At 54.1% G+C, this 22257-nt stretch overlaps 1 protein-coding gene across 4 annotated transcripts in view; it reads left to right on the forward strand.

The window, feature by feature from the left end:
* PLB1 (phospholipase B1) overlaps positions 1–21872 on the forward strand; it is a 122858-nt gene extending 100986 nt beyond the window's left edge. For 3 of the 4 annotated variants that reach the window (XM_045979692.1, XM_045979690.1, XM_045979691.1), the window contains exons 45-58: positions 918–978; positions 1524–1582; positions 2841–2908; positions 3150–3193; positions 3409–3508; positions 7066–7117; positions 8132–8212; positions 9648–9713; positions 10451–10545; positions 11829–11910; positions 12804–12908; positions 13482–13577; positions 20009–20083; positions 21464–21872. In XM_045979692.1, the coding sequence (XP_045835648.1) occupies positions 918–978; positions 1524–1582; positions 2841–2908; positions 3150–3193; positions 3409–3508; positions 7066–7117; positions 8132–8212; positions 9648–9713; positions 10451–10545; positions 11829–11910; positions 12804–12908; positions 13482–13577; positions 20009–20083; positions 21464–21667 (1188 nt within the window). In that variant the 3' untranslated portion in view covers positions 21668–21872. The other variant, XM_045979693.1, reaches the window with a different exon arrangement.
* The last annotated feature ends 385 nt before the right edge of the window (positions 21873–22257 follow it).

The following is a 22257-nucleotide window of genomic DNA, read 5'->3' on the forward strand; positions in this document are numbered from 1 at the left end:
TCTCAAGCTCAAATTAGCCCCATGGAGACTTGTCCCAGACAAACCATGGACCAAAATCTACTATGACCGAGACGTCAGCTGCGTCTTGTCAATCAGACATTTCTTTCTTTACCACTTACTTATTTGGGGGGTTCCCAAGTGGAGTGGGCCCCGTGCTGAGTGCTCAGTATCCGAGGTGAGCAAAGCAGGTCTCTGCCTACCCTCCTAGAGCTTATAGCCTCGTGGACCTTTACTTCTGCTTCCCACCCCAACCCTCCCTCCAGCACCTGGAAAACGTGCGCGGTGTTCCAGAGACAAGGGAATTTGACTCCAGGCCTCCAGGTTACAGAGGCATTAATTTATACACACACAAGGAAGTGGTTGGCTATGACATTACATATGCAAAAGCAGAGAGGCACGTCCAGGAAAGATCTGCAGAAACCAGGAATTTTACAATCGTAAACATTTCGTGGTATTTTCCTCAAAAACATCCTTGTTCTTGCTGCAAGCCCATTATTATAGTCAGTGTCCATTAACTTAATGGTAAACAGTCACAGCCAAACCTGCGTGTGGTCTCTTATGAGACCCTGCAAATCTACGTGCCTTTGGGAGATCCCTGTTTTCTCCCCACTTTGCTCTGACTGCCGGCTCCCTGGGAAAGTGCGGGTAAACTGAGATGGAAAAAAGCTGTCTGTGTAAGCATATGGGTGCCCACGCATTCTGTGTTTTGTGGATAGTGGCAGGGGGGAGCCCCGTTTCTCCCCTCTCACTTCCCTCTTGGACTGTCTAAAACGAGCCGTTCCCACCCACCCGTGATCCCCTACAGGGGCATAGTTCTAGCCTCCACCAAACATTTCTCAGCTGCTTCTCATTGGACTAAAGCTCACCTTCCTGCACAATGAGAGCCGGGCGTTGTCTCTCTCCTCCTGTTGATTTAGAACTGGGGCAGCGACTTCCTGTGCACAGAGTGGAACCCTTCCAACAGTGTTCCCACCTCAGGTGAGTGCAAACATCCTCATCACCCCCTTCCGTTAAGGACTTGGCTAAGTGTCGGGTTGGTGGGACACCCCATGAACACACACCTTGGAGCCCTGAGCAGACCTTGCCGGCTCCCATGCAATGCAGTCTAGGTGGTGGGCAGCCCACGAGAGGCCGGCCCATGACCACCAGCCTCTCCGCAGCTCGCACTTCTCATCTCTGGTTAGTCCCAGTGGCAGCCCCTCAGGCCTCCCGGCCCTGCGGGGAAGGTACAGTCAGGGATAGGGCTATCTCTGCCGTTGCTCGTGACTCCTACAGCCAGCACTTTCCCCGACTACCTCAGCATGAATGTGGCTCCTCTCAGGATGGATAAAAGCCATCAAGCCCATTATCGACGGGGCCTTGGTTGCTCCGAATGGACAGAAGAGGCAAATTTCCTAAATCTTAGGTTGGAAATAAGTGTACCAGGGGCATGTGGGACTGGAGCAGAAACCGACTCCTAGTCAAGCTTATACTTTAAAAGGAAGACTCCCCTGACCATCTGTCTTTTGGCCTGTCTCTCCTAGTCCATGAGCTCCGGCCAGGAGACATCAAAGTCGTGGCCGCCATGGGTGACTCGCTGACCGTGAGTACCGAGCTGGGACGTGCCTGGGCACCCCAGAAGCCAGGCCCCGTGCCGAATGCACCCTTCCTCCACATTGGCTCTGGGTTCAGCCTTTAGCTGACAAGATTGAGAACCTACCTGTGGCAGGCACCGAAACACAGCTGGGCAGCCAAGAGACCTCACTGGGCAATCTCGAACACTCTGCCCCCTGCCCTTCAACAGTCCTGCTCCAGCACCACCTCCTGCACAAGGCTGCCCCATCCATTCCCCCTTCTCCCCTGTTCCCAAGCATTTGATCTGCATGTGGTGGCAGATTTATCTGAGTCTGCCTGTCTTTATCAGGGAACTCATCTCCCACTACCCAGACTCAAAGAGTGGGGCGTGCGGGATTACCCACACATTGCCCAGCACCCCTCACCCCATTTCAAGAGGAATTCTTTAGGGCAAAGGGAGCCCAATTCCTACGTTTAGTGTAGTTTCTCTACATGAAGCGTGTTAGCCAACCATGTAGCTATCGCTCTACACAAGACAACCTTCTAACAATTCTGAGGTGTAGTCATAACCCTTAAGAAACTTGTCAAGCTGGGAAAATAAGCAATGCCACAGAAGGAGGTACATAATCATGAAAGTGACGCAAACCAGGTACTCGTTTCTGGGAAAAGCAACTTCCCCATATGTGTGTGAATGTGGTTGATTTTGATATAAACATGGAGAAAGTTCTGGAAGGAAACGCCCCAAGTATATTAGTTATATACTATATATAGTTATATACTATATCTTAGTTCTGGTGACGTGTCTATGTGGGTAAGGGGCAAGGAAGGGATATAGAACGTGTGGCAGGAGGCACGATTAATAAGGTGGGGGGAGATGATGAATTTTTTAAAAGAATCTTTGTATCATTTCACTAGTTATGGTGAATATGTATTACTTGTGTAAGTTTCAAAGAGGACTTTCTCCTTTTATTTATTTTTTTTTAAGATAAGGCATTTAGAGGAAGCAGCATATAGGGGACAGAAACTTAGAGATTTAAGGGTGGAACAGAGAGAGTTCACATTCCCAGAAGGGATGGAACTGGACAGTTTGGTCCAAGGTCTTCACGCTTCAGATTGATTTGCTTACACCTGAGGGTTTGTGTGGACCAGAAAGCAGGGGGTGAACAAGGGAAGGGAAGTGGAAACCAGACTGTGGTGACCTCAGAACGTTGGGATGCCCTTCCTAGCACCGTCAGCCTGCACCCAGGCCCGGCACGGTTCTGGAGCCTTCTCTTTGCCTTTCACAGACAGCACTGGGAGCCCAACCAAGCAACTCCAGTGACCTGTTCATGTCCTGGCGGGGGCTCTCTTGGAGGTGAGCGTGTTTTCCACTCATTTTCTGCTGATGCTGCTCCCCTGGTACCTCTCCAGAGATGAGCCCGTGTTCCCAGGCTCTGGCCCTGAGATCTAAGGAGACTCCCTGATGCTCATGTCAGTCCCGAGGGTGGTAGGAATCATGTGCCAGGGGGAGACACTCTGGTTCTGACCCTGAAACATGATGACTGGTGGAGCGGCAGGCCAGGGTGATCGTAACAAGTGTGCTTTCTCTTCCCTAGCATTGGAGGGGATGGCATCTTGGACACACACACCACACTGCCCAGTAAGTAGCAGCGCAGAGAAGCACCATCACTACGGCCCTAACGACCCCTGGCTGAGGCCAGGGCCTCTCCCAGAGCAAGGGCAGAGAAGGTTATCTGCAAGGAGGGAAGTCAGCCAGCCCTGAAAAGACCCAGCATCATCCTGCCCCACACCTGGGCCCCAAGGAGGGACCCCCATCCCCTCTCACCTGTGCGATCTGCTTCACTCTCCTAAAAGACATTCTGAAGAAGTTCAACCCTCACATCATCGGGTTCTCCACCGGTGCGCTGGAGGAGACAGCAGGGCTGAACGTAGCCACGGAGGGAGCCAGAGCGAGGTGAGTAGCCCTGGGTCCGGGAGGGAGTGGAGGGCAAGGCTGAGAGATCAGGGTGGGGAATGGGAGGAGGAGGGAAGGGTGGTGTCTGGGAGCCTGGCCCCAGGTGGGTGATGAAAGCGGCTGAGCCCTTCTGCATGCCTGACCCCCCCATGTAGATCCCCTCCCATAACCCTCATACCCTTCGAGGGGGGTATCAGCATGAGGACACGGAGATTTAGAAAGCTTCCCGAATAGCCCAAGGTTGTCAGAGGTGCTGGAGTCGGGCCAGGCCTGCTGGGCTGTCACCACCTCTCAGGGCAGCTGGAGCCCTTGAGGGTGGCCCGGCCCCGTCCTGCTGGCTCCAGCCAACCTCCCTTCCTCGGGGTGGCCTGGAGCAAACGTGCGGAGTGCCGAGAACTCCCTGCATGGCCCCACAAGCGCGGGCCCCCCTCCCTCTCTCCACCCTCACCTCGGAACCTGGAGTCCTTGACTCCGAGAAAGCGGTCTTTTGTCACTAGGGAGTTAGAGGTGAAGGCCCCCAAAACAGCATGGCAGCTGTTTGTTTTCGCTCCAAACTCTGCTGTTGACAACAACCCAGATAATTAAAGCTGGAATGCCTGACAGAGCTCATTGATTTTCTGCACGGAGTGTGCTGGGTATTTGCTTTGTAGAAAGATTGCTGCGCTCCCATCACCAGGGAAACGACTCTGGCTTGACTCATTCTGTTTACATGGAGCGTTCCTTTCCGACGTGGTAAGGAGGGCCCCACGCTCCGTTTGAGTCTGAGCCACAGGAAGCCGTGGCAGTTCCTCAACGTCACAAGCAGGAAGCACTTATTTTTCTGCAGAAGAGCTCGGATTCCTGGGGCTGTAAAATCAACATCTCATCGCGGCCGTTGCTGTCATTGTCGCCACCATCGGCATCGTTTTCCTATTTGCCCTGCCCAGGCTGCATCCCCCAGCAGCTGATCCCTCAGTCCGCTGACATTCAAGCCCCGTTCTTGCTTTACTTCTCTTACCGCCTTCTCCTTTGACTGCTGCTGGGTGCCTGCCCAGTCGGCGGCAGGAGAAGTAGCCCAGTGGTGCAGCTCCTCGTTAGCATCTCTGATGTTCCGTGATAAGGGAAAGGAGAGTAAGCCATTGACTTAAGTAAGCAAGCTTGGAAAGTTGCTCTGTGACTCTCCTTTATCTGCAGAGTCATTTAGTACCGTGTGGGATAAGGAGGAGTGCACCCCAAGAGAAAGATAGATACCACAGCAGGGCAACTAGGCTAATGAGACCCGAGGTCAGACCGCCTGTGTCCAGATCCATCTCCCAGACTTGCTAGCCGTGTGACCCTGGACAAGTCACTCACCGTCTCAATCTTAGTTTCTTCATCTATAAATTGGGATAATAATGGTACCACTGTCTCAGTGTTGGCATAAGAATTGAATGAGATGAACAAACCATGGAGAACACCGAGTATAGTATATAATATATATGCCGCCCCCCAAAAAGCTTACCATTATTAGGATATTTAGTTTCAAAGTTGTATTCAACCTCTAAATTGTCCTTGCATCTATCAATAAGCAAGAAGTCAAGGGAAGCCTGCAAAGGACTGAGCCCCAAGGTAGTTACTGAAAGATACAAAACAATCAAAAGGTGAATTTCTTGCCTATTCAATGAGAGCTTGTTGTCTGGTTTAAGGACGCTGAACAAACAGGAAATAACTTTTAGAAAAAAAGTGTTGCATATGGCAACATCGCAGACTGCAATGACTTTGTAATTTGGAGATGTGTGAAAAAGAACAGCGTGATGTGGGAGCTGGGCAGCCCACATACAGGTGCAGACCCAGAGCAGAGGACCCCAGGACTCATCTTGTCCGACCTCCTCTTTTAAAAGATGAAGAAATTCAACCCTAGCAGGGTTCAGTAACTTGGGCGAGCTCACACAGCAAGGTAATCACAGAGCTGGAGGAGAACCCAGGACCCCTAACTCCCAGAGCGGGGCTCTTCACTCCAGGACTGGAGAAGGAAGCAGAAGGTGTGTGGATAAAGGTGCTCTAAGAGAAGGCTCACAGAGTGGCTGGTGGGACTTGCTCTGAGCCTGAAGGGTGTGAAGAACGTGGCTGGGAAGAGAGAAGGAAGTGAGCACTCCCAACTTTCCCTCACGCTCATGAGGGCTTATCATCACCCATGATTTCCCCTGCTCATGTGTTGAGCCTACTGGAAGGTTGTAGATACTTCTGGGGTCCCCTTTACCCAAGGCAGGCTTGCTTTCTAGCTTTCTGATGTGTTGTCTCAATAGCAATAATGGATGGGCTGTGATCCCAGACGTATAAATGAGACCTGTCCATGTGCCCAGCTCATCACGGACAGGCAAAGATTTACAACACCCATCCTGTACCAGTTACTGCTTTTATGACTTATTCCCTGGAAGCCTCCATTGGCTGTGTCCCTTTGCCCACATAGCTTTTCCTATACTTCTCTGTTTTTAAAAAGCGGCTTTATTGAAGTGTAATTGCCATGCGTTTCGCTGCACATATCTCAAGAATACAATTTGATAAGCTTGGCATGTGTCCATAGCTGTTAAACGTCACTGGAATCCAGATAACACCCATCGCACCTTTGGGTGTCCCTGTGCCCTTTGTAACCCCTCTCTCTCCCTCTGGCTCCTCCCATCTCTACCCCACCCCTGGGGCCCCAGGTAGCCTTTGACCTGCTTTCTATCTCTAGAGATCAGTTTTCCTTTTTCTGGAATGTTCTGTGGAATCCTATACTGGCTGCTCTTGTCTAATGTCTGTCACCCAGCAGGTCGTTTTGAGACACACCCGTGTCGTGCAGATGGGCAGTTTGCTCGTCCTCGCTGCTGGGCACCGTTCCCTCCACCTGCTTCACTCTTACCCACAGCATTCATTTTCCTTATTCGTGGCTGACATCTGGAAGATGCAGGGGAAAGTAATCCCCCTTGGATTTCTCTCTCCCCCCATCCTCCTGTGCCAGCAGGGAGGTAAAGCAAGGAGATGGGGAACGCTATAGAAGCCCAGAGTAACTACAGAGAAGAAAAAAGGATTAAAGGAACCGAGAGTGGGATTTAGAAGTGAAGGTTAAGGAGTCGTGACGCCTGGAAAGAAGGCAGAAGGATAATTTAAGGCTGTGACTTTTTTTTTTGAAATATACAAAAGGTTATTTTTAAAACAGGCACCAGACTAAGATCTGAACAGGCAGGTCTTGCTGTGAAAGGGCCGAGGGGAATGTCAGGGAACATCTCTGGGGAAAGCGGACCGGATCCCCAGCACCTACCCTACCCATCCCCCACCCCTGGTGGTCACGGAGGACCCACCCGTGCGGAAGGAGGGGGCTGGAGACAGGCTAGCCCCTGGTGGGGTCTGCATCCATGTGGCTTCGAGGTCTGTGGCGATCTTTGATTTTTCCTGGGTTGAGATTTCTTGAGACTGAAAAAGCCTTTGAATACATTCTGAAAGAAAAAACTTTATATACATTTCTCTTCTCGAGGCCCCTGTGTCTCTAGGCCCAAATCCCGTGGCGGGTGCCCTGGCTTGTCAGCCGCTGTTCAGGTTCTTTTCTCTTCCCCGTCTAGGGACATGCCGACCCAGGCCCAGGCCCTATTGGAGCGGATGAAAAACCACCCTGTGAGTGCAGGCCCCGGGCCACCCTGGAAAGCGGGGCGGCCTCCAGCTGTCTGGAGCGGGCAGGAAGCTCCTCACTGTTTCAGTCCCTGCTTGTCTTTCAAGAGGGGCCAAAAGAGCCCCAAGAAGCGGGCCTTACCACCACCAAGGCGCCCTCTCTGCTGCCCTTTCCTGATCTGGGCTCTGGCACCCCCACCCCCAGAGCCCCCCATAGGAGGGAGCAGAGCTGGCCTTGGCCTCTGGCATTTTCCCACCTTACCCAAGAGCTGGCTTCGCAGAGCCCTATTATGTAAACCCTGGGTTCTAAAAATAGGCTTCTCATTCCAATCCCTCCTCCTTCCCGCTCACCCAGCCCCTCTCAAACTTCTCACTGGCACTTTTTGAAATGCTCTGTGTCTTGGAATTCAGAATCCAGCACCCGGCAGGACTCCTGTTATGGTGGTGGCTGGGCCAAAGGCAGGCTCCTCGAGGGCCTCCCTAGCCCCCACCTCCCCTCTCCTCCAGGCTGGGCTCTTCCTCCAATCCCCACCAGTCCCTTCTCCCTGGACCCAGACCTTCCTCCAGTCCCCACCAGTCCCTTCTCCCTAGACCCAGACTGGCAGAGCTCTCCCAAGAGGCGCTCTGGGTTTCTGTTTCTATTTGCATCTTTTGCCCTCGGCTCCTTTGAAGGCCTTTAGGTCACGTTTTCTCGGGTGTGTTAATACACTCTGTGATGCCCTGCAGCTTTCTTAGGATTTATTAGGATTATCAGGAAAAATAGTCCTCCTCCCCTGTGTGAGCAGATCCACACACACGTGCTCACACACAGTCCACTCTCTGGGGCTCCTTGCCAGGCACCAAGGTGAAGGTCAGGGAGGCTCCCCTTGGCATCTTCTCTCCATCAGGGGGTACAGAGAGGGTGAGAGGCAGTGGGGGGGGTAGGGGGACTGCCGTCTGGCCTGGTGAGCACCCCCTGCATGTGCTCCCCCCCTTTACTTCCCCACCAAAGTTTAGACTCAGAGCCTTCTGTCCCTTCAGGAAATTGACCTTGAGAGTGACTGGAAGCTGATCACGCTGTTCATTGGGAGCAACGACATATGTCATTACTGCGAGAGTCTGGTAAGCCCCTGCCCGACCCCATGGGAGTCACGCTGGCCTGCTCTCCCAGACACCCCAGCCTGCCCGGGCAGACCCGGGCCTTTCCCAGTGCTGAGTGGCCCCTGAGACAGCAGCTGCATTGGTTCCCTGATTTCAGAAGGATCTAGATGCGCACACTTTCAGGCCCTGCTCTCATGCCCACAAATGCTGTTCTTTGGTATTGAAGGAGCAGCCAGCAAGTCTCACCCTACCGGTGCTTGGAATCCCTACCCATTTGTTTGTGGGGGTTTTGCGGCGGGGGGGGGGGGGCGTGCACATGTGTGAGTGCGGGGTGGGGGCAGGTGTTGAAACACTGTCATCAACAAAGTTGGATAAAATTAAACCAGTCCCAATAGGACAGCTTGCTGTCCCAAGGACTTTGTGAATGAACCAACCTCTCTGCCTGCCAGCCTGGGAGCCCAACCTGTTCCTGATGTGGTTTCTATGGGGAAATAGGTCCAGACGTCAAATCTTTGGGGAGCTGTCACTTTAGCAATATGTTTTGTTCTATGTTGGGGAGGTCCTGGATTTTGTTTGGCCGGAAAAGAGCAGCTGCCATAACGCAGACATCACGGTAGAATGTTTGAAGTCACAGGTGGGGGAAGGAAGCTAATATTCCTCACGGCTCAGACAGTCTAGCAAATGCTGGACGGGGATTACCCTCCCCCACAGAGGGGTTGGGTCTTCGGAGCCTCCTCCCCTCCATCCTCCCCTTAACCACCCGCCTCCCGAGGCAGAAGGGACCCAACCCCCGGGGCTTCAATGCCACTGTGTCCTGGACTCAACAGGGTCCAGGAGGCCAGAAGAGACCCCCAAAGCTGCCTGTGAACCCTTGGTCCAGGAAAATGCCTCTCCTGTCCCCAGAGGACCTGCCCTCTTGCAAAGTCAGATTTATACTCCTGAAAGCCTCTTTTTGTGGAAGAGACCTGGAGGCCCCCACCAGGGTGAACTCAGGCCACGTGTGAGGAAGGGGCTAAATCCACTTCCCGGTGAGAAACGGGTCAGAGGAGGAGACTCTTGAGCCGAGTCAAAAAGATAGAAGTTAGGGGGAGGCAATGCGGCCAGCATGGGCCACAGCCCAAAGGAAAGAGAGTGCGGTCATCAGGGCATAGACATGGTTCGGAAGCCTGAGGCTGGTGACAGATGGGAGCAGTGAAGGGGCAGGGACCAACTCGGTCACAGTCTGCCCTTGCATTTAAGATACTGTGGATAGGGGTGGGGATTGTTCCTGCTGTCTAGTAGGGGTCAAAGGAAGACTTGTGTCTCCCAGCAACACGGGCTGGGCTCCTCAGCCTGTCCTGTACCATTCTAGCCCCTCTTACCACCAACCCCAGGCCCTCCGGCGCTGGGCACCAGACCACTGCCCTCCTCTCAGAGTAGAACCCAGGAGCTGACGAGAGCCCCCTTCTCTCCACAGGAGACTCACTCAGCTGGGGAGTACCTTCAGCATATCCAACAGGCCCTGGACATCTTCTATGAGGAGGTGGGGTAGAACAGCACCAGGTTTCTGGGCCCCATTCCCTGCCCGCCACCGCTCTCCTCCCTCCCTGGGTGCATCTAGGCAAGCGGTGTTCAGTGAGCTGCATGCTGGGCAGAGTCCCATGGGGCGGACACCTGCAGGGGAGGCCAAGGTGGGGGCAGGGCTCCAGAATTTCCTCTGCAAGGGAAATGCTAACTGGAGCAGACTGTATTGTCTGGTGGCCAAGGGTTAGCCTCCGGAGCCAAATGGCCTAGTCGGGAGCCAGGCAGCATGGCTTACTAGCAAAGCGACTTGGGACAAGTGACTTCGGACTCCACTTCCCAGGCTATAAAGGGGGCTATTAAAGAAGATCGAGAGAATACAAGCCACATCCCCCTCTTTGTGCTGCAGTTTATTAGCGACACGGGGGAGGAGGACGTTAGATTGTAGATGAGCCCCTAGGTTCTTCTAGAAGTAACCAGCATCCCCACAAAACCAGGCTGGGAGGGGCGCCTGGGTGGCTCAGTGGATTAGGCTGCTGCCTTCGGCTCAGGTCATGATCTCAGGGTCCTGGGATCGAGCCCCGCATCGGGCTCTCTGCTCCGCAGGGAGCCTGCTTCCTCCTCTCTCTCTGCCTGCCTCTCTGCCTACTTGTGATCTCTCTCTCTCTCTCTGTCAATTAAATAAATAAATAAATCTTTAAAAAAAAAAAAAAAACCAGGCTGGGAATTAACACAGCCCATCCCTCTGCCCCCCCACAGCTTCCCAGGGCTTTCATCAACGTGGTGGAGGTCATGGACTTGGCCGGCCTATATCAGGGTCAAGGTGGGAAATGTGACCCGCCCCTGGCTGCTCAGTAAGTACACGGCCCAGGGCAAGGGCCGTTGGGGAGGGCAGGACTCACACTCTCCCCTCTCGCTCGACTAGTGCAGGCTAAGCCAGACGATCCTGTCTCAAGGACAGACATCAGCAATCAGCCAGGGGCTTGAAAAATCATTTGGAAACACCCCTATGGTATTGAATGCCTAGTGTAGGCAAGTCACTTTATTTCTCTGGAACCCGGTTTGCTTGGCTGTAAAGCAAGAAACACAGACCAAGTATCCTTAAGATGCCCACCATGGTCTGTGATTCTAAACTCGTGACCGCTCAGAGTTTGAGAGAAAGCCCCAGGCAAGGAGCTTCCAAGGCAGCAGCCCATCTGCCTTCAGGGAGCAGCCTTGCTCTAGGCAACCCCCTGCTCTCTGGGAGTGGAGGGGAGCCCCATCTGGCTCTGCCACGGAGCCGTGGGACTGTGCATAAACGACATACCGTCTCTGGGCCTCGGAGGCCTCGTCTATAAAATCTTGCAAAGTAGTGAGGTCTAGAAGAAATGCGTGTAATGTTCTTGGGCCTGGGGAGGGGCAGGCTCTCAGTGAAGAGTAGCTCTTTCAACATCTTGAAAGCCAGGCTTAGAGCTAAGGTCTGTTGAACAAGAGCCCAATTTCTGTTGGGGGCTGGAACTTATTAAAGCTCAGCCGTGACCCTGGCAGGAAGCTGCCATCCTCTGCGGCCAGAGGGTCACCCAGACTTCCTGTGACCATTGCTCCACGAGAAGAGATTCCACAGGGGGCTGAGGAGTCCTAGCTGGGGTCGGTCACGCGGGTTTGCTGGCGGGGTGACAGCTGCTTCCCGTTCTTGTTGGGCTCCGGGTGGAAGAGCTGGGAGCTGTGACGGGCTCCTCCAGAATCTTCAGGCCTTCCATTCTCCCCTGTCCGCGTGTCTCGAACGGGTCGAGCCTCTTCAGCTTCCCAAGAGACTCCCCACTGTGGAGTCCTGGCGGCAAGTCCTAAGCCAGTGGAGGTGGTGCTGGGAGGTCTCCGGAACGGGAAGAAGAAAGATAAGGTCGCCACAACACTCTTTCCAAAACCCCAGCCCTTCCCTGGGAGAAGCCCGGGCCCGGGCCGGAGCAGCCATGGGGGGCAAGGGGACCCAGATATCAGGGGCCAACTCTGCCACCTTCTCTTTAAAGGAGCACCTGCTCGACTGTCATTCAGGGGCACAAGGGCTGTGACCTGGGCCCGGGAGTCACCCAGACTGTGGTGGGGGGCACCTGTGTGTGTTGGGGGGGCAGCAGTCAGCCACCCCCGCGCCTCTCCACAGGAGCAACTGTACCTGCCTCAGGCGCTCCCAGGACAATTCGCTGGAGCTGCAAGAACTGAAGCAAGTGAACTGGAACTTCCAGGTGAAGCTGCCCCTCCCCCCACCCCCGGTCCCAGCCGGGGACCCCTCCACTCCCAGAGAGCAGGGGGTTGCCTAGAGCAAGGCTGCTCCCTGAAGGCAGATTGCAACCCCTCAAGCATTTCTCCAGGGAGAAAGGACACCACGCTGGGGAGGGAAGAAGCCCTGCCTCCCAGCTCCGGGGACTGGAGTAGATCCCATGTGCTTGGCGCCATCCCTCTCCCAGAGGAGGGAGGGGAAGTGTCTACAGCCCTGCTGGGCTCCCCCAAACCCCACCCACCGGCCTCAGAACATAAGGCTTAGCCCAGCTAAGCCTCTCTGCTCACACTGTCCCCTCTTGACGTGCCCTCCCAGCCCTCACACACGGGGCAGGCCTTCTCGCCTCTTCGGAGAAGACTCCCCTGACGAAACTTGACCCTCAGGTATCTCCCCGTATCAGCTTCCATCTACCTTCATGAACCCTGAAAGCTCTAGAAGGTTCTCATGGTTTTCCTACATCTAGTCTCATGTTTCAAGATGGATTGTTAGCTCCTAGAGGAGAAGCACATCTAACCCTTGGACATGGACCTTCATCCCCCAAGTGCACAGGCATTTCGGGGAGCTGGTGTTGAGAACCCCAGGTTCTCATTCAGTCTTCATGCTGTGAGACGAGAGGAGGCCCTTTGGCCCTCGTAGCCTGTTCAGAGCCCCCAACCCGGCCTCATAGAGACTTCAGGCCACGGTGTGCTCATGTCTGGGTGCAGGCGATGTGACAGGAAGCATGAGCACCGGAGAATCCCCTGAAGTCACCTCTGGCTGGGGAGGGGGCCCCCATCACAGCCAACCTGAGGCGGCAGGACGAGAGCTCGTCTGGCCAGCCCTGCCAGGAGGGTTGAGGAAGTTCTCCTCCATCCACAGAGCGGCATCTCCAGGTTGTCTTATGGGTCCCAGTACCTGCAGCGGGAGGACTTCGCCGTGGTCGTGCAGCCTTTCTTCCGAAACACTCTCGTCCCCCTCAACAGTGTAAGCGGTGGGCATTTCTGGGAGGCGTGTATAGAGAGGCTCTTCTTCGGTGATGTCCTTCCTTCTACGCCTGAGCTTTTTCTGGCCAGAAGCCTCCAAGAGGGCTCCTAAGAACCCTGCTCTTTTCTAGTTTGGGGTAGCGTGGAAAGCTTCCTAAATTTTTGTTTTCATCTATTAGGGCAAGGATGTGGAAGGAAAAAGGATGGGCAGTGGGAGGCTACAATTCAGCTCTCTCTCTTTTTTAGAAGATTTTATTTATTTCTTTGAGAGAGAGAGCACAAGCAGGGGGAGCAGCAGGCAGAGGGAGAGGGACAAGCAGGCTCCCAGCTCAGCAGGAGCTCAGTCCCAGGACGTGGAGATCATGACCTGAGCCAAAGGCAGACACTTGACCATCTGAGCCACCCAGGCGCCCCAATTCAGCTTTTTTAAAAAGTTCCAAAACTGGGGAGTTTCTTCATCAGTCTCCGAGCTAGGTGGCAGCAGAACTGAAAGGAATAATGCCCAGGACACTTGCAGGGGTAGGAGGCGGTACCTTTCTCCCCAGGAACGTAATCCCTTTGCCTTTGGTCCCAGAGAGGGGGCACTGACCTCACCTTCTTCTCCGAGGACTGTTTCCACTTCTCAGAACGTGGTCACGCTGAGATGGCCATCGCACTCTGGAACAACATGGTGAGTGCCTGACCGCCCCACGGGCTGTGCCAAAGGGGGCCCCCAAGGGGCTTTGACCATTGCCCAAAATAAAAAACCTACTGGTGGACATAGCTCCTTTCTCCCCAAAGCTCAAAATGGTGGCACAACTTCTTTGTCCTGATGGTTTCGATTATTGGAGAAATTTCCCAGTACCGGGGAGCCGGTTTGGGGGGGGGCGCATAATTTTGTAATCAGATAAACAGGATGAAATCAGCTTCAACCCCTTACTCTGCCACCCTGGGCAAGTGCTCTCTCTTTGGTCCTCTGTATCAATAGCCATAAAAAACAATGACAATGAAACAGATCTCAGAAAATTAAGATACCATATGCCCAGCACCCAACACAATCATTAGCATTCAGAGAATGCCAGCCCCCATTACCCTAGTCGCAACACATTTCCCATGATTATTTCAGCATCAAAAAGAAAAGAGCCACCCGCGTATATCCCCAGGCTGTCACCTATTCCAGTCCTTTCTGAGGGGACAATGGGGACCTCAGGAAATGCACATATGGCTGAGGGGCCCCAGGGCCACCTGCCCTTGTGCCTTGGCTCTCAGGGCCGGCCACTCCTCTGCAGCCTGGTTTGCTGGCACAGAGCTTGACCAGTAACCCCAGTAGCCATATCCCATTGCGCAGAGCAAAATGAAATGCCTTTCCAATCCAGTGGCTTCTTTTGATCTTGGCTCAGCGGGTAACTCAATCCCCACCCCAACGTGCATTCCCCCATTTCTCCCATGGTGACTAAACAAATTCACACTCTTGCTTTTACTGCAGTTTCGGGCAGGCTGCCTCTCTGCCAGGATTCCCCTGTGCGAATATTCCCCCACCTGCCGCCTCACCCAGCATGCCCAGCACCGCCTTCCGCTTAGCCACACCCCCCCTCCCCCAGCAGCATGCCGGAAGGTTCCATCCTTGGCCCCGTTAATCACAGACTCAGCCTTCCTTCTCCCTTTGTTTCCCTGCTGTTGACACCACATTCTGCCCACTCCTAAAGGTTTTGTCGCACTCTGTCAGCCCAGGACTCGGAACCACAGTCAAAACACCATTGAGTTCCCTCCCACCTAGTCTCCACGGGAATCTTGCTCACCAAGGTTTGCACAATGTGATTCCTGAGAGCGATTTTGAAGTCCAGTTTTCCTTTACAGAGGGAGTCCCATAACTTCATTCCTTTTAAATCCCCCCCCAAAAAAGAGTGGGTATCTGTGCACAGTCCCATTTGTCCCCCTGAGATCTCAGGGGGAATCCACAGATTCTGAGAAGGGCCACCAACGCTGCTCTGCCTTTCCTTCCCAGCATTTCCAGCCGGGGATGGGAGGTCTTCCTACCTGGGGGCACTGCCGGCCTGCATAACGCCCAGGTGCTCTGGGAGCTCTCTGGGGCACGACGGCCAGATCGAGGACCTGAACACGATCAGGCCTGTTGGTCTCTTTCTGTAGGGATTACCACCACAGTTCTGGTCTCCTCTTCCGAAGCATCTCAGTGGTTCTCCCCACTGGCCCAGGCGAGAGGCTTATTATACATAAAGGCAAGTGGGAGGGGATAGGTAGGAAAGCAAAAGGTGAGTGCTGCCGAGGAGCCCTCTTGGTGACACCACGGGTCTTTCCAGGGCTCCCAGCCACTGCTGTCCTAGCCACGCCCCTAAGTTTCAAAAACAAAGCAAAACTACACTGAAATCATCTAAGAGTGTCTTGTCCTGTGCTGTATAATTTGGGGAACTAATTATATAGTGCTGTGTTTTCATCCAAAACCATCTCAGATACAAACCCATTACATCATGCCAACTTCTCAGATCACCTCGTTCTGGTGACCCCTAGGGCGACATATATAATAGGCCTCTAGAACTGGAGAAGACCTGGCAGGTCATCTGGCCAGAAGGCTCTGTAACTAGCATACTGGGAGAGGAAGCACTTCTCCCGGCAGCACACGGCCAGTTCGCCGCCAAGCAGGGACCAAAACCCATGTCAAATCCTTCCTAGTTTCCTGGCCACAGCACCAGCCGGCCTCCCTGCCCCCAACCGGGTCAGCACATATGTAACCAGTGAATTCACGTCTCACTCTGCGAGTCCGATGACATAGCGTCTGCAGCCTTTGGCCGACGCTCACAGGCTACCCCGCTGCGGCAACAGACACGCTTTCAGCCCATTCCATCTCCTGTCCCTCCACTGAACAGATTGTGCCTCCTCCGGAGGAGACCTCGGCAAAGCCAAAGCCAGGAACACCAGTAGCACGAGGGAGCATTTTCCTCTTCCTTTTTCCTTCTTTCATCTTCTTGCAGTTTTTCCTTCTTTTTTTCTGACACTATTCCCCCACGGCCACCTGCTCCCCCTTCCCTAGAAATCTTGCTATCCTCCAAAGTTTGCATCTCCCCCGGTGCTGGGTGACCACACGAGCCTCCCACCTGGTGTCCCTGGCGCTGGGCTGACCACCACCGGTAGAACAGCATTGCTCAGCTCTGGCCAGAGGTTAGAATAACCTGGGGATGAGGAATACTGGCAGCCAGTTTGGCCTACCCACAGAGGCTGAACATCTGGGTTCTCTGTGACCCAGCAACCCTGTCCCTATGTGTATCCCCAATAGAAACATACCGTGGGCTCACCAAAAGATGCATGTGAGCATTTTCCCAGCAGCACCATTCATATTCCCCCGGCAGAAAGCTCCCCAGATGTGCTCCAATAGAACGGATGATCACAATGTAGCACGTTCATACCACGGATGCCTCACAGCACGAAGACGCAAACGTCAGCCACAGGCAGCCATGTCTGTAGATTTCAAAAACAAGCAAATTAATACAGAGTCTTTGGGCGGGGGTGGGAGGGGGTAAGTACAGTCCTGGAAGAGAGTAGGGGGAGCTCCTGAGTGCTGGTCATGTTCTATACCTCAATCTGCATGCTGGTTACAGGGGTTCATTCACTTACGCCATTTATCAGCTGTTCACCTGTGATTTTTACTTGTTTCTATATGTATACTTGAAAACAATAACTCAAACAAAACACCAGTGCCTGGACCTCACCCCCGGACATTCTGGATTAGTCTGGGGTAGCACCTGGGGTCAGCAGGTTTCAGAGGCTCCCGGGTGATATTTTCCAGGGCTTGCAAACCACGGCCTTATAACTCTGCCACAGGGCAGCCACAGGAATCTGTGTAAATGAAAATCTGACCCAGCTTCCAAGGCCTGCCCCTCCCTGAAGGGAAAGGCCTGGCCCTTTAGCACAGCACACGAGACCTTCGGAGGCTTGGCCCCAGTTAACCTCTGCAGCAGTCACTCCCGCCCCCCCGCTGATGGGCAGCTGGGCACTCTGGTAAGGACTGCAGCTTCCTGCACCACCCACGGTATCTCGCGTCTCTGTGTGTCGGCTCTTGCTCATCCCCTTATTGGGGACTGCCCTTCCAGCCTTCTCCTGAGTAACTCGTGACCACCACAACACTAAACTCAGGTGCCACCTCCTTCAGAAAGCCTTCCCTGAATCCCCAGAACAGACTAGAGGCTGCCCCAGCCCTGTTACTCACCACATCATTGGTACCTGCGGGATCCGGCTTAGGAGAGGGGGGTTCTGGGGAAAACAACTTCATTTCCTGTGGCCAGTCCCAGGCCTTCTTGCCTGAGCTGCTCCGCTCAGGATTCTGGGACTCTGGTTCATCCACACATTCCCTCAACAACTATTTATTGACCATCACTCCGCCATGGGGACTGCCCTAGGTGCTGAGGAAAAGGATATCCTTGCACTCATGGGGAAAGGACAGACAAAACCCAACAAATCACTAAGACTTTCTGACCACAGTCAGGGCTTAAAAGAAAGAGAAGGAAAAGCCAGGTAGTGTGACAGAGCAATGGTGGGGGGGGGGGGGGAGGGAGGTTCTCCGACGAGTGACCTGTGAGCAGAGAGCTGAATGTCAAGATCCTGCCAGGCAAGCAGAGGTCTAGGGCCAGGGTGTTCCAGGCAGAGGAAATAGAACCTGTGCGGGCCCAGAGTCAGGAATGAGTGTGAAGAGTCTGAGCGGCAGAAGGGCCAGGGTAACCTGAGGGAGGTGAACGAGGTCAGAGAGTGAGTAAGAGCAGGGCCGGCTCCTTGGACGGCTTCCAACAGGGGAGCCAGAGGGTCTGGTCTGCCCTCCGGCTGCAGGATAGCCCTGCCCTAGAGGGAAGGAAGAGGGGAATTAGACCTAGAGCCCAGGTGAGAAATGAAGGTGGATGGGCCCAGGGTGATGACAGTGAAGAAGGAGAGAAGGGGTCAGATTTGAGATCTGTTTTGGACTAACAGGTGGAGGAGGATAGAAAAGAAACAAAGACCAGAAAGGAGGTGGGGGGGGTGGGGCGCTGGGTGAAACAGGGGATGGGATTAAAGAACACTTGTTGCAATGAGCTCCTGTTGTTGTATGGAAGTGTCAAATCACTATACTGTACACCTGAAACAAACATTCTGCTGTATGTTAACTGGAACTTAAATTCAGACAAAAGGAACAAAAGAGGACTCCTCCTTTTGGGGTCAAGGAAACTGGGTAGATGGTTGAGGTGTTGGAGAGAAATAAGCTGGAGGAGGAAAAAAAACCCAAAAGTTCTCTTCTGGCCACGGTAAGTGTGAAGCACCTTCTGGAAATCCATCTGGAGGCATCCAAATTAAAGCTCTTGAATCTAGGAATCTGGAGCTCAGGGACAGGGTCAGGAACGGAGATTTAGGAAAAGTGTGGAGGTCGTTCATGGGAGGGGTATTCGAGGCCATGGGGTTGATTCGGTGTTCCTAGAGAAGAGTAGGTAGGAAACAGCGGGGACAAACCACCAAGCCCCATGGCCTTCATTCCAACTTCTGGCCCCAGTGACAGATGAAGGGGGGAGTGGGAGAGACGAGTGCCCTGTTCCAGGAGTCCAGACGGACAGTGTTTCAAGAGGGAGGCATCAACTCTGACAAATGTTGATGAAAAGTCCAGCAAGATGAAGACGACAAAGTGAGCACTGGGTCTGATGAGATGGAGGTCATGGTGACCTTGACCAGAACATGACTGATGTTCTGAAGACTGAAGTCAGACGGGAGTGGGCCTTGGAACAGGAGGTCAGGAAGTATAGCCAGGGATCACAAATGAGTCTTCCTAGAGGCACGGGGAGGGGTGGTGAAGGTAGCTGGAGGGGTCGTGGGCTCGGGGAGGATGCTGGGAGACAGACTGTGCGTGGATGACAAGATTGGTGCTGTCCTCAAACCCACAGGATCCTTACCTTCCTCTGTGCCAGTTAGTTTCTGGGTTCCTGGAATGTCAGGGAATCAGCCAACCTGATCTTGAGCACCTATACGGTCGCTCGATGGTCATTCCATTCCAAGAAGCTTGTGCTTCCTCAGCTCTAAGTTCGTAGAAATGACACATAAGTAAATCTCCTCCCGCTTGTCATCATGTCATCTTCTCATCTGATCCTCACAACAGCCAAATGTGGGTGGTCCGGGCAGCTCGGGAGCCTGCCTCATGCCACATAGCTCTCAGCAGCCAGAGCCGGGACCCCAGGGGCTGTGTCTGCGGTGCTCTGCCAGGCACCGTGGGGGTCTCTCTTGGGACAGAGCAGCTGTAGGACACCAGAAAGATCACGGGCAAGGTGGAGTCATTAGCAGCCATAGCATCCTTTCACCTCCCTTGTAGGCAGTAGTTGGGGGTCAGGAGCCGAGGGTCTCAGGAACGGGCAGGGAAGCAGACACTAAGGGCAGAGGCTACACAGTCAGGATCTATGAATAAGTGAGAGCGCCAGGGGCTCACCCTTCTCCGTGTCAGCGGCATGTCAGGGAGCAGGCTGTTGGCTAAAGATGCTGGGAAGGCGGGTACACCAGCTTCTAGCTCATTCTCAGAGGGTCTCAGGACTAAAAGAATTAAGCAGAACCTCTCCGAACAACACTTGGTGGGATGTTCCAAGTCAGTCTCCACATTTGTGTGAAAAACATACAAAGTAGCTCAAGTGAGAAACTTCAGTTTCTTGAGGTTGACACACCAAGGACAATAACCCAGATGTTTTTAAAATTTCTCTGAAACCGACCAGCCCCATACACTTGAAGTTGGTAAATAGGATTATCACCATTTTATAAAGTTGTAAATGCAGGGTGTGTGTGATCCCTGCCACGCAGAAGGGAAGCAGGAAGTGGAGGTTCTGGGCCAGGCCCTCGCACACACTCCCTGTACCGGGACCCGTCAGTCCTCCTTGGTCAAGCCTGGGGACAGACGCAGGATCCTGACCTGCCTGATGGACTCTGACCTGCGCCTCCTGAGTCAGAAGTCGGGTCTAGCTCTGGCCCAGGGCAGTGGGGGTCTGCCAAGGATGTTGAATTTATTGCTGGCGTTAACCCACGCTGCTAGAGGGAGGGAGTCTGTTGGAGAACCTCCTCCCACGGGGAGGTCTTGGCCCCCCATGGAGGAAATCACGGTTTCCTTTCTCTCTTCAGCTGGAGCCAGTGGGCCAGAAGACAACCTCCAACAACTTCACCTACAGCCGAACTAAACTCAAGTGCCCCTCTCCTGTGAGTCAACGTCCTAACACCCATGCCTGTCCTGTCCGGTGTGAAACAGATGCTTGGGAGGCTGAGGTGGTCCCTCAAACCGGGAGGAACCACGGAGATCCCTGGGAGCTATATTGTCACTCACCCTCATTCCCTGCCACCATTCTCCGATCTCACCACTCCTCCTGGTCCCTGAGACTTGGCGGCTCCCCAGGGTGTGGGAGGGAGGAAGCATCAGTTCCCATGCAAGGGAGCTCAGGGGAGGCGAATGCGGGGGCAGCGGTCAGGTTGGGCTGTACAGGGAGAAATTAGACTCCATGCCTGTTCTGGGGAACTGTGCTCCCCTTCCTCCCTTCCCTGCACATTCTCTCTTCCCCAACTGTCCTCACCTGGACAGTTGACCGCGCTGCTAACACGTCCCCCAGCTCTTCCCTCCCTTCCCTGTCCAGCCTGTCACTGCTGCCAGGCACCAGGCAGCTTACACGGAAAGTCACTCTAGGCCACTGGAAACCCTACCCCGGTTCCAGCTGCATCCTGGAGCGTCCAGAGGGGAGGCCCAGCTTCCTCTAGGGCCTTAGATATGCAGTGCTCCTGGAGACAGTGTTGGCTCCGCAGACACGGCTGTTGCCAGATCTGTGCCTCCTGGAGGGTCGTCCCCATCTCTGCCTACCAGAGATTGCCACATCCTTCAAGGCTCAGGGGTGCCCCTCTACACTGGGGCTACTGTTGCCTTCCCTCACCCTACTGCTGCCGCCTCCGAACACACCTGTGTTGGTCTCTTTTCTGTTTGTACCTCTCAAGACACAACCCAGGCTCCTTGGTGATGCGATTGTTTCTGAACGTGGCCATCAGGGACAGTGAGAGCAGTCACATCTTAATCCTTCGGCACTCTCAGCTCCCACACAGGGCTCCACGCTCGTGTTCACAGAGGAAGGGGAATCCAGGGAGGCAGGGCCCGAACGTGTGCTCTCCGGGCCCTGCTCACGCTCGGTTCTCTAACCCGCCCCTGGACCAGCTGTCCTTCCACACCCACTGTGGTCCCTGCTCCTGGGCACTCCTGAAGTTGGGGGATGGGGACAGCTGTCCAGGAGGCCTGGGGGTCTCTCTTCCTTTGGTTGCCTGTCCATTCCCAGTGTTTCAAAATCAGGTTGACAGGAGAGGGGACGCTGGCGAGAAACTGAAAGGACGTGATAGCGGGCTGTTGGCCACTTTGGAGACCCATCCTCATTCAGAAGGTTTGGGCACAATGCAGAGGAAGAAGCCTGACAAACAGGGACGGACTGAAAACATGCAGTGTTAGGGCACCATCACCAGAATAGGGACCACGCAAGCCTAAGGTGAGCCAATGGATGGTTTTGTGAGGCCCTTAACCCCTGACCCTCTCCTCCTCCTCCTCCACAGGAGAGCCCTTACCTTCAAACCCTGAGAAACAGTCAGCTCCTCCAAGACCGGTCTGAAGCAGGCCCCAGTGCACTGTCCTGGGCCGTGCCCGTGGCGGCAGGAGGCGGCCTCGTCCTTGGGGTTGGCACCATGATGGTCTGGAGAGCCGTAAGAGGTCGCCAGCAGGAAAATTCTCCAATAAGTATGAACACGATGAGCTTCTAGGCCTCCCGCCGCGTGCAGGAGCTCATCTTAAATTCCCAGCCACACTCCTCACCAGCCCTCTACCTCAGCCACCTTGGCCACCACAGAGAGCATTTGCTCCAATAGCTGGTGACACTGGAAGCCAGTGGGACAGTCACAACTCCTTGGGGCCTGGGGCCTACACTCCTGGAATTGCCAAATTTAAATAAAAACCAAAGTCGTGCTATTTTTGGGTGAGCCTGCGTGAAGCGCTTTTGCTTTTCATTGGTGGTGCGACACAGGTGTGGGAGCTGGAGGCTTTCGTGTCGTCTTAGCCAGAGCTGCCCGAGTGATGGCCAACAAGAGCACAGAGCGGCCTCGGTCAGGCTCCAGCCCAGCACCCGAGGAGCAGATCCGCAGTCGCCGAACCCACTATTGAAGAGTTCGGGAAAATGGTGGCCACGACGTAGTGGCTGGAATATGGGAGCTGGCTGACCACCATGCAGGCACTATCCAGCACCTCGATTTCCTGCAGCTGTTTTATACCCAGGACAATGTGGAGGTTCGTGGGACCTCCAAGCCTGTGCATGTCACAACCTGAGACTCCTCCAAAGAAACAAGAAACTCTAGGA

This window comes from Meles meles, chromosome 15 (assembly GCF_922984935.1).
Source record: "Meles meles chromosome 15, mMelMel3.1 paternal haplotype, whole genome shotgun sequence".
NCBI lineage: Eukaryota > Metazoa > Chordata > Mammalia > Carnivora > Mustelidae > Meles > Meles meles.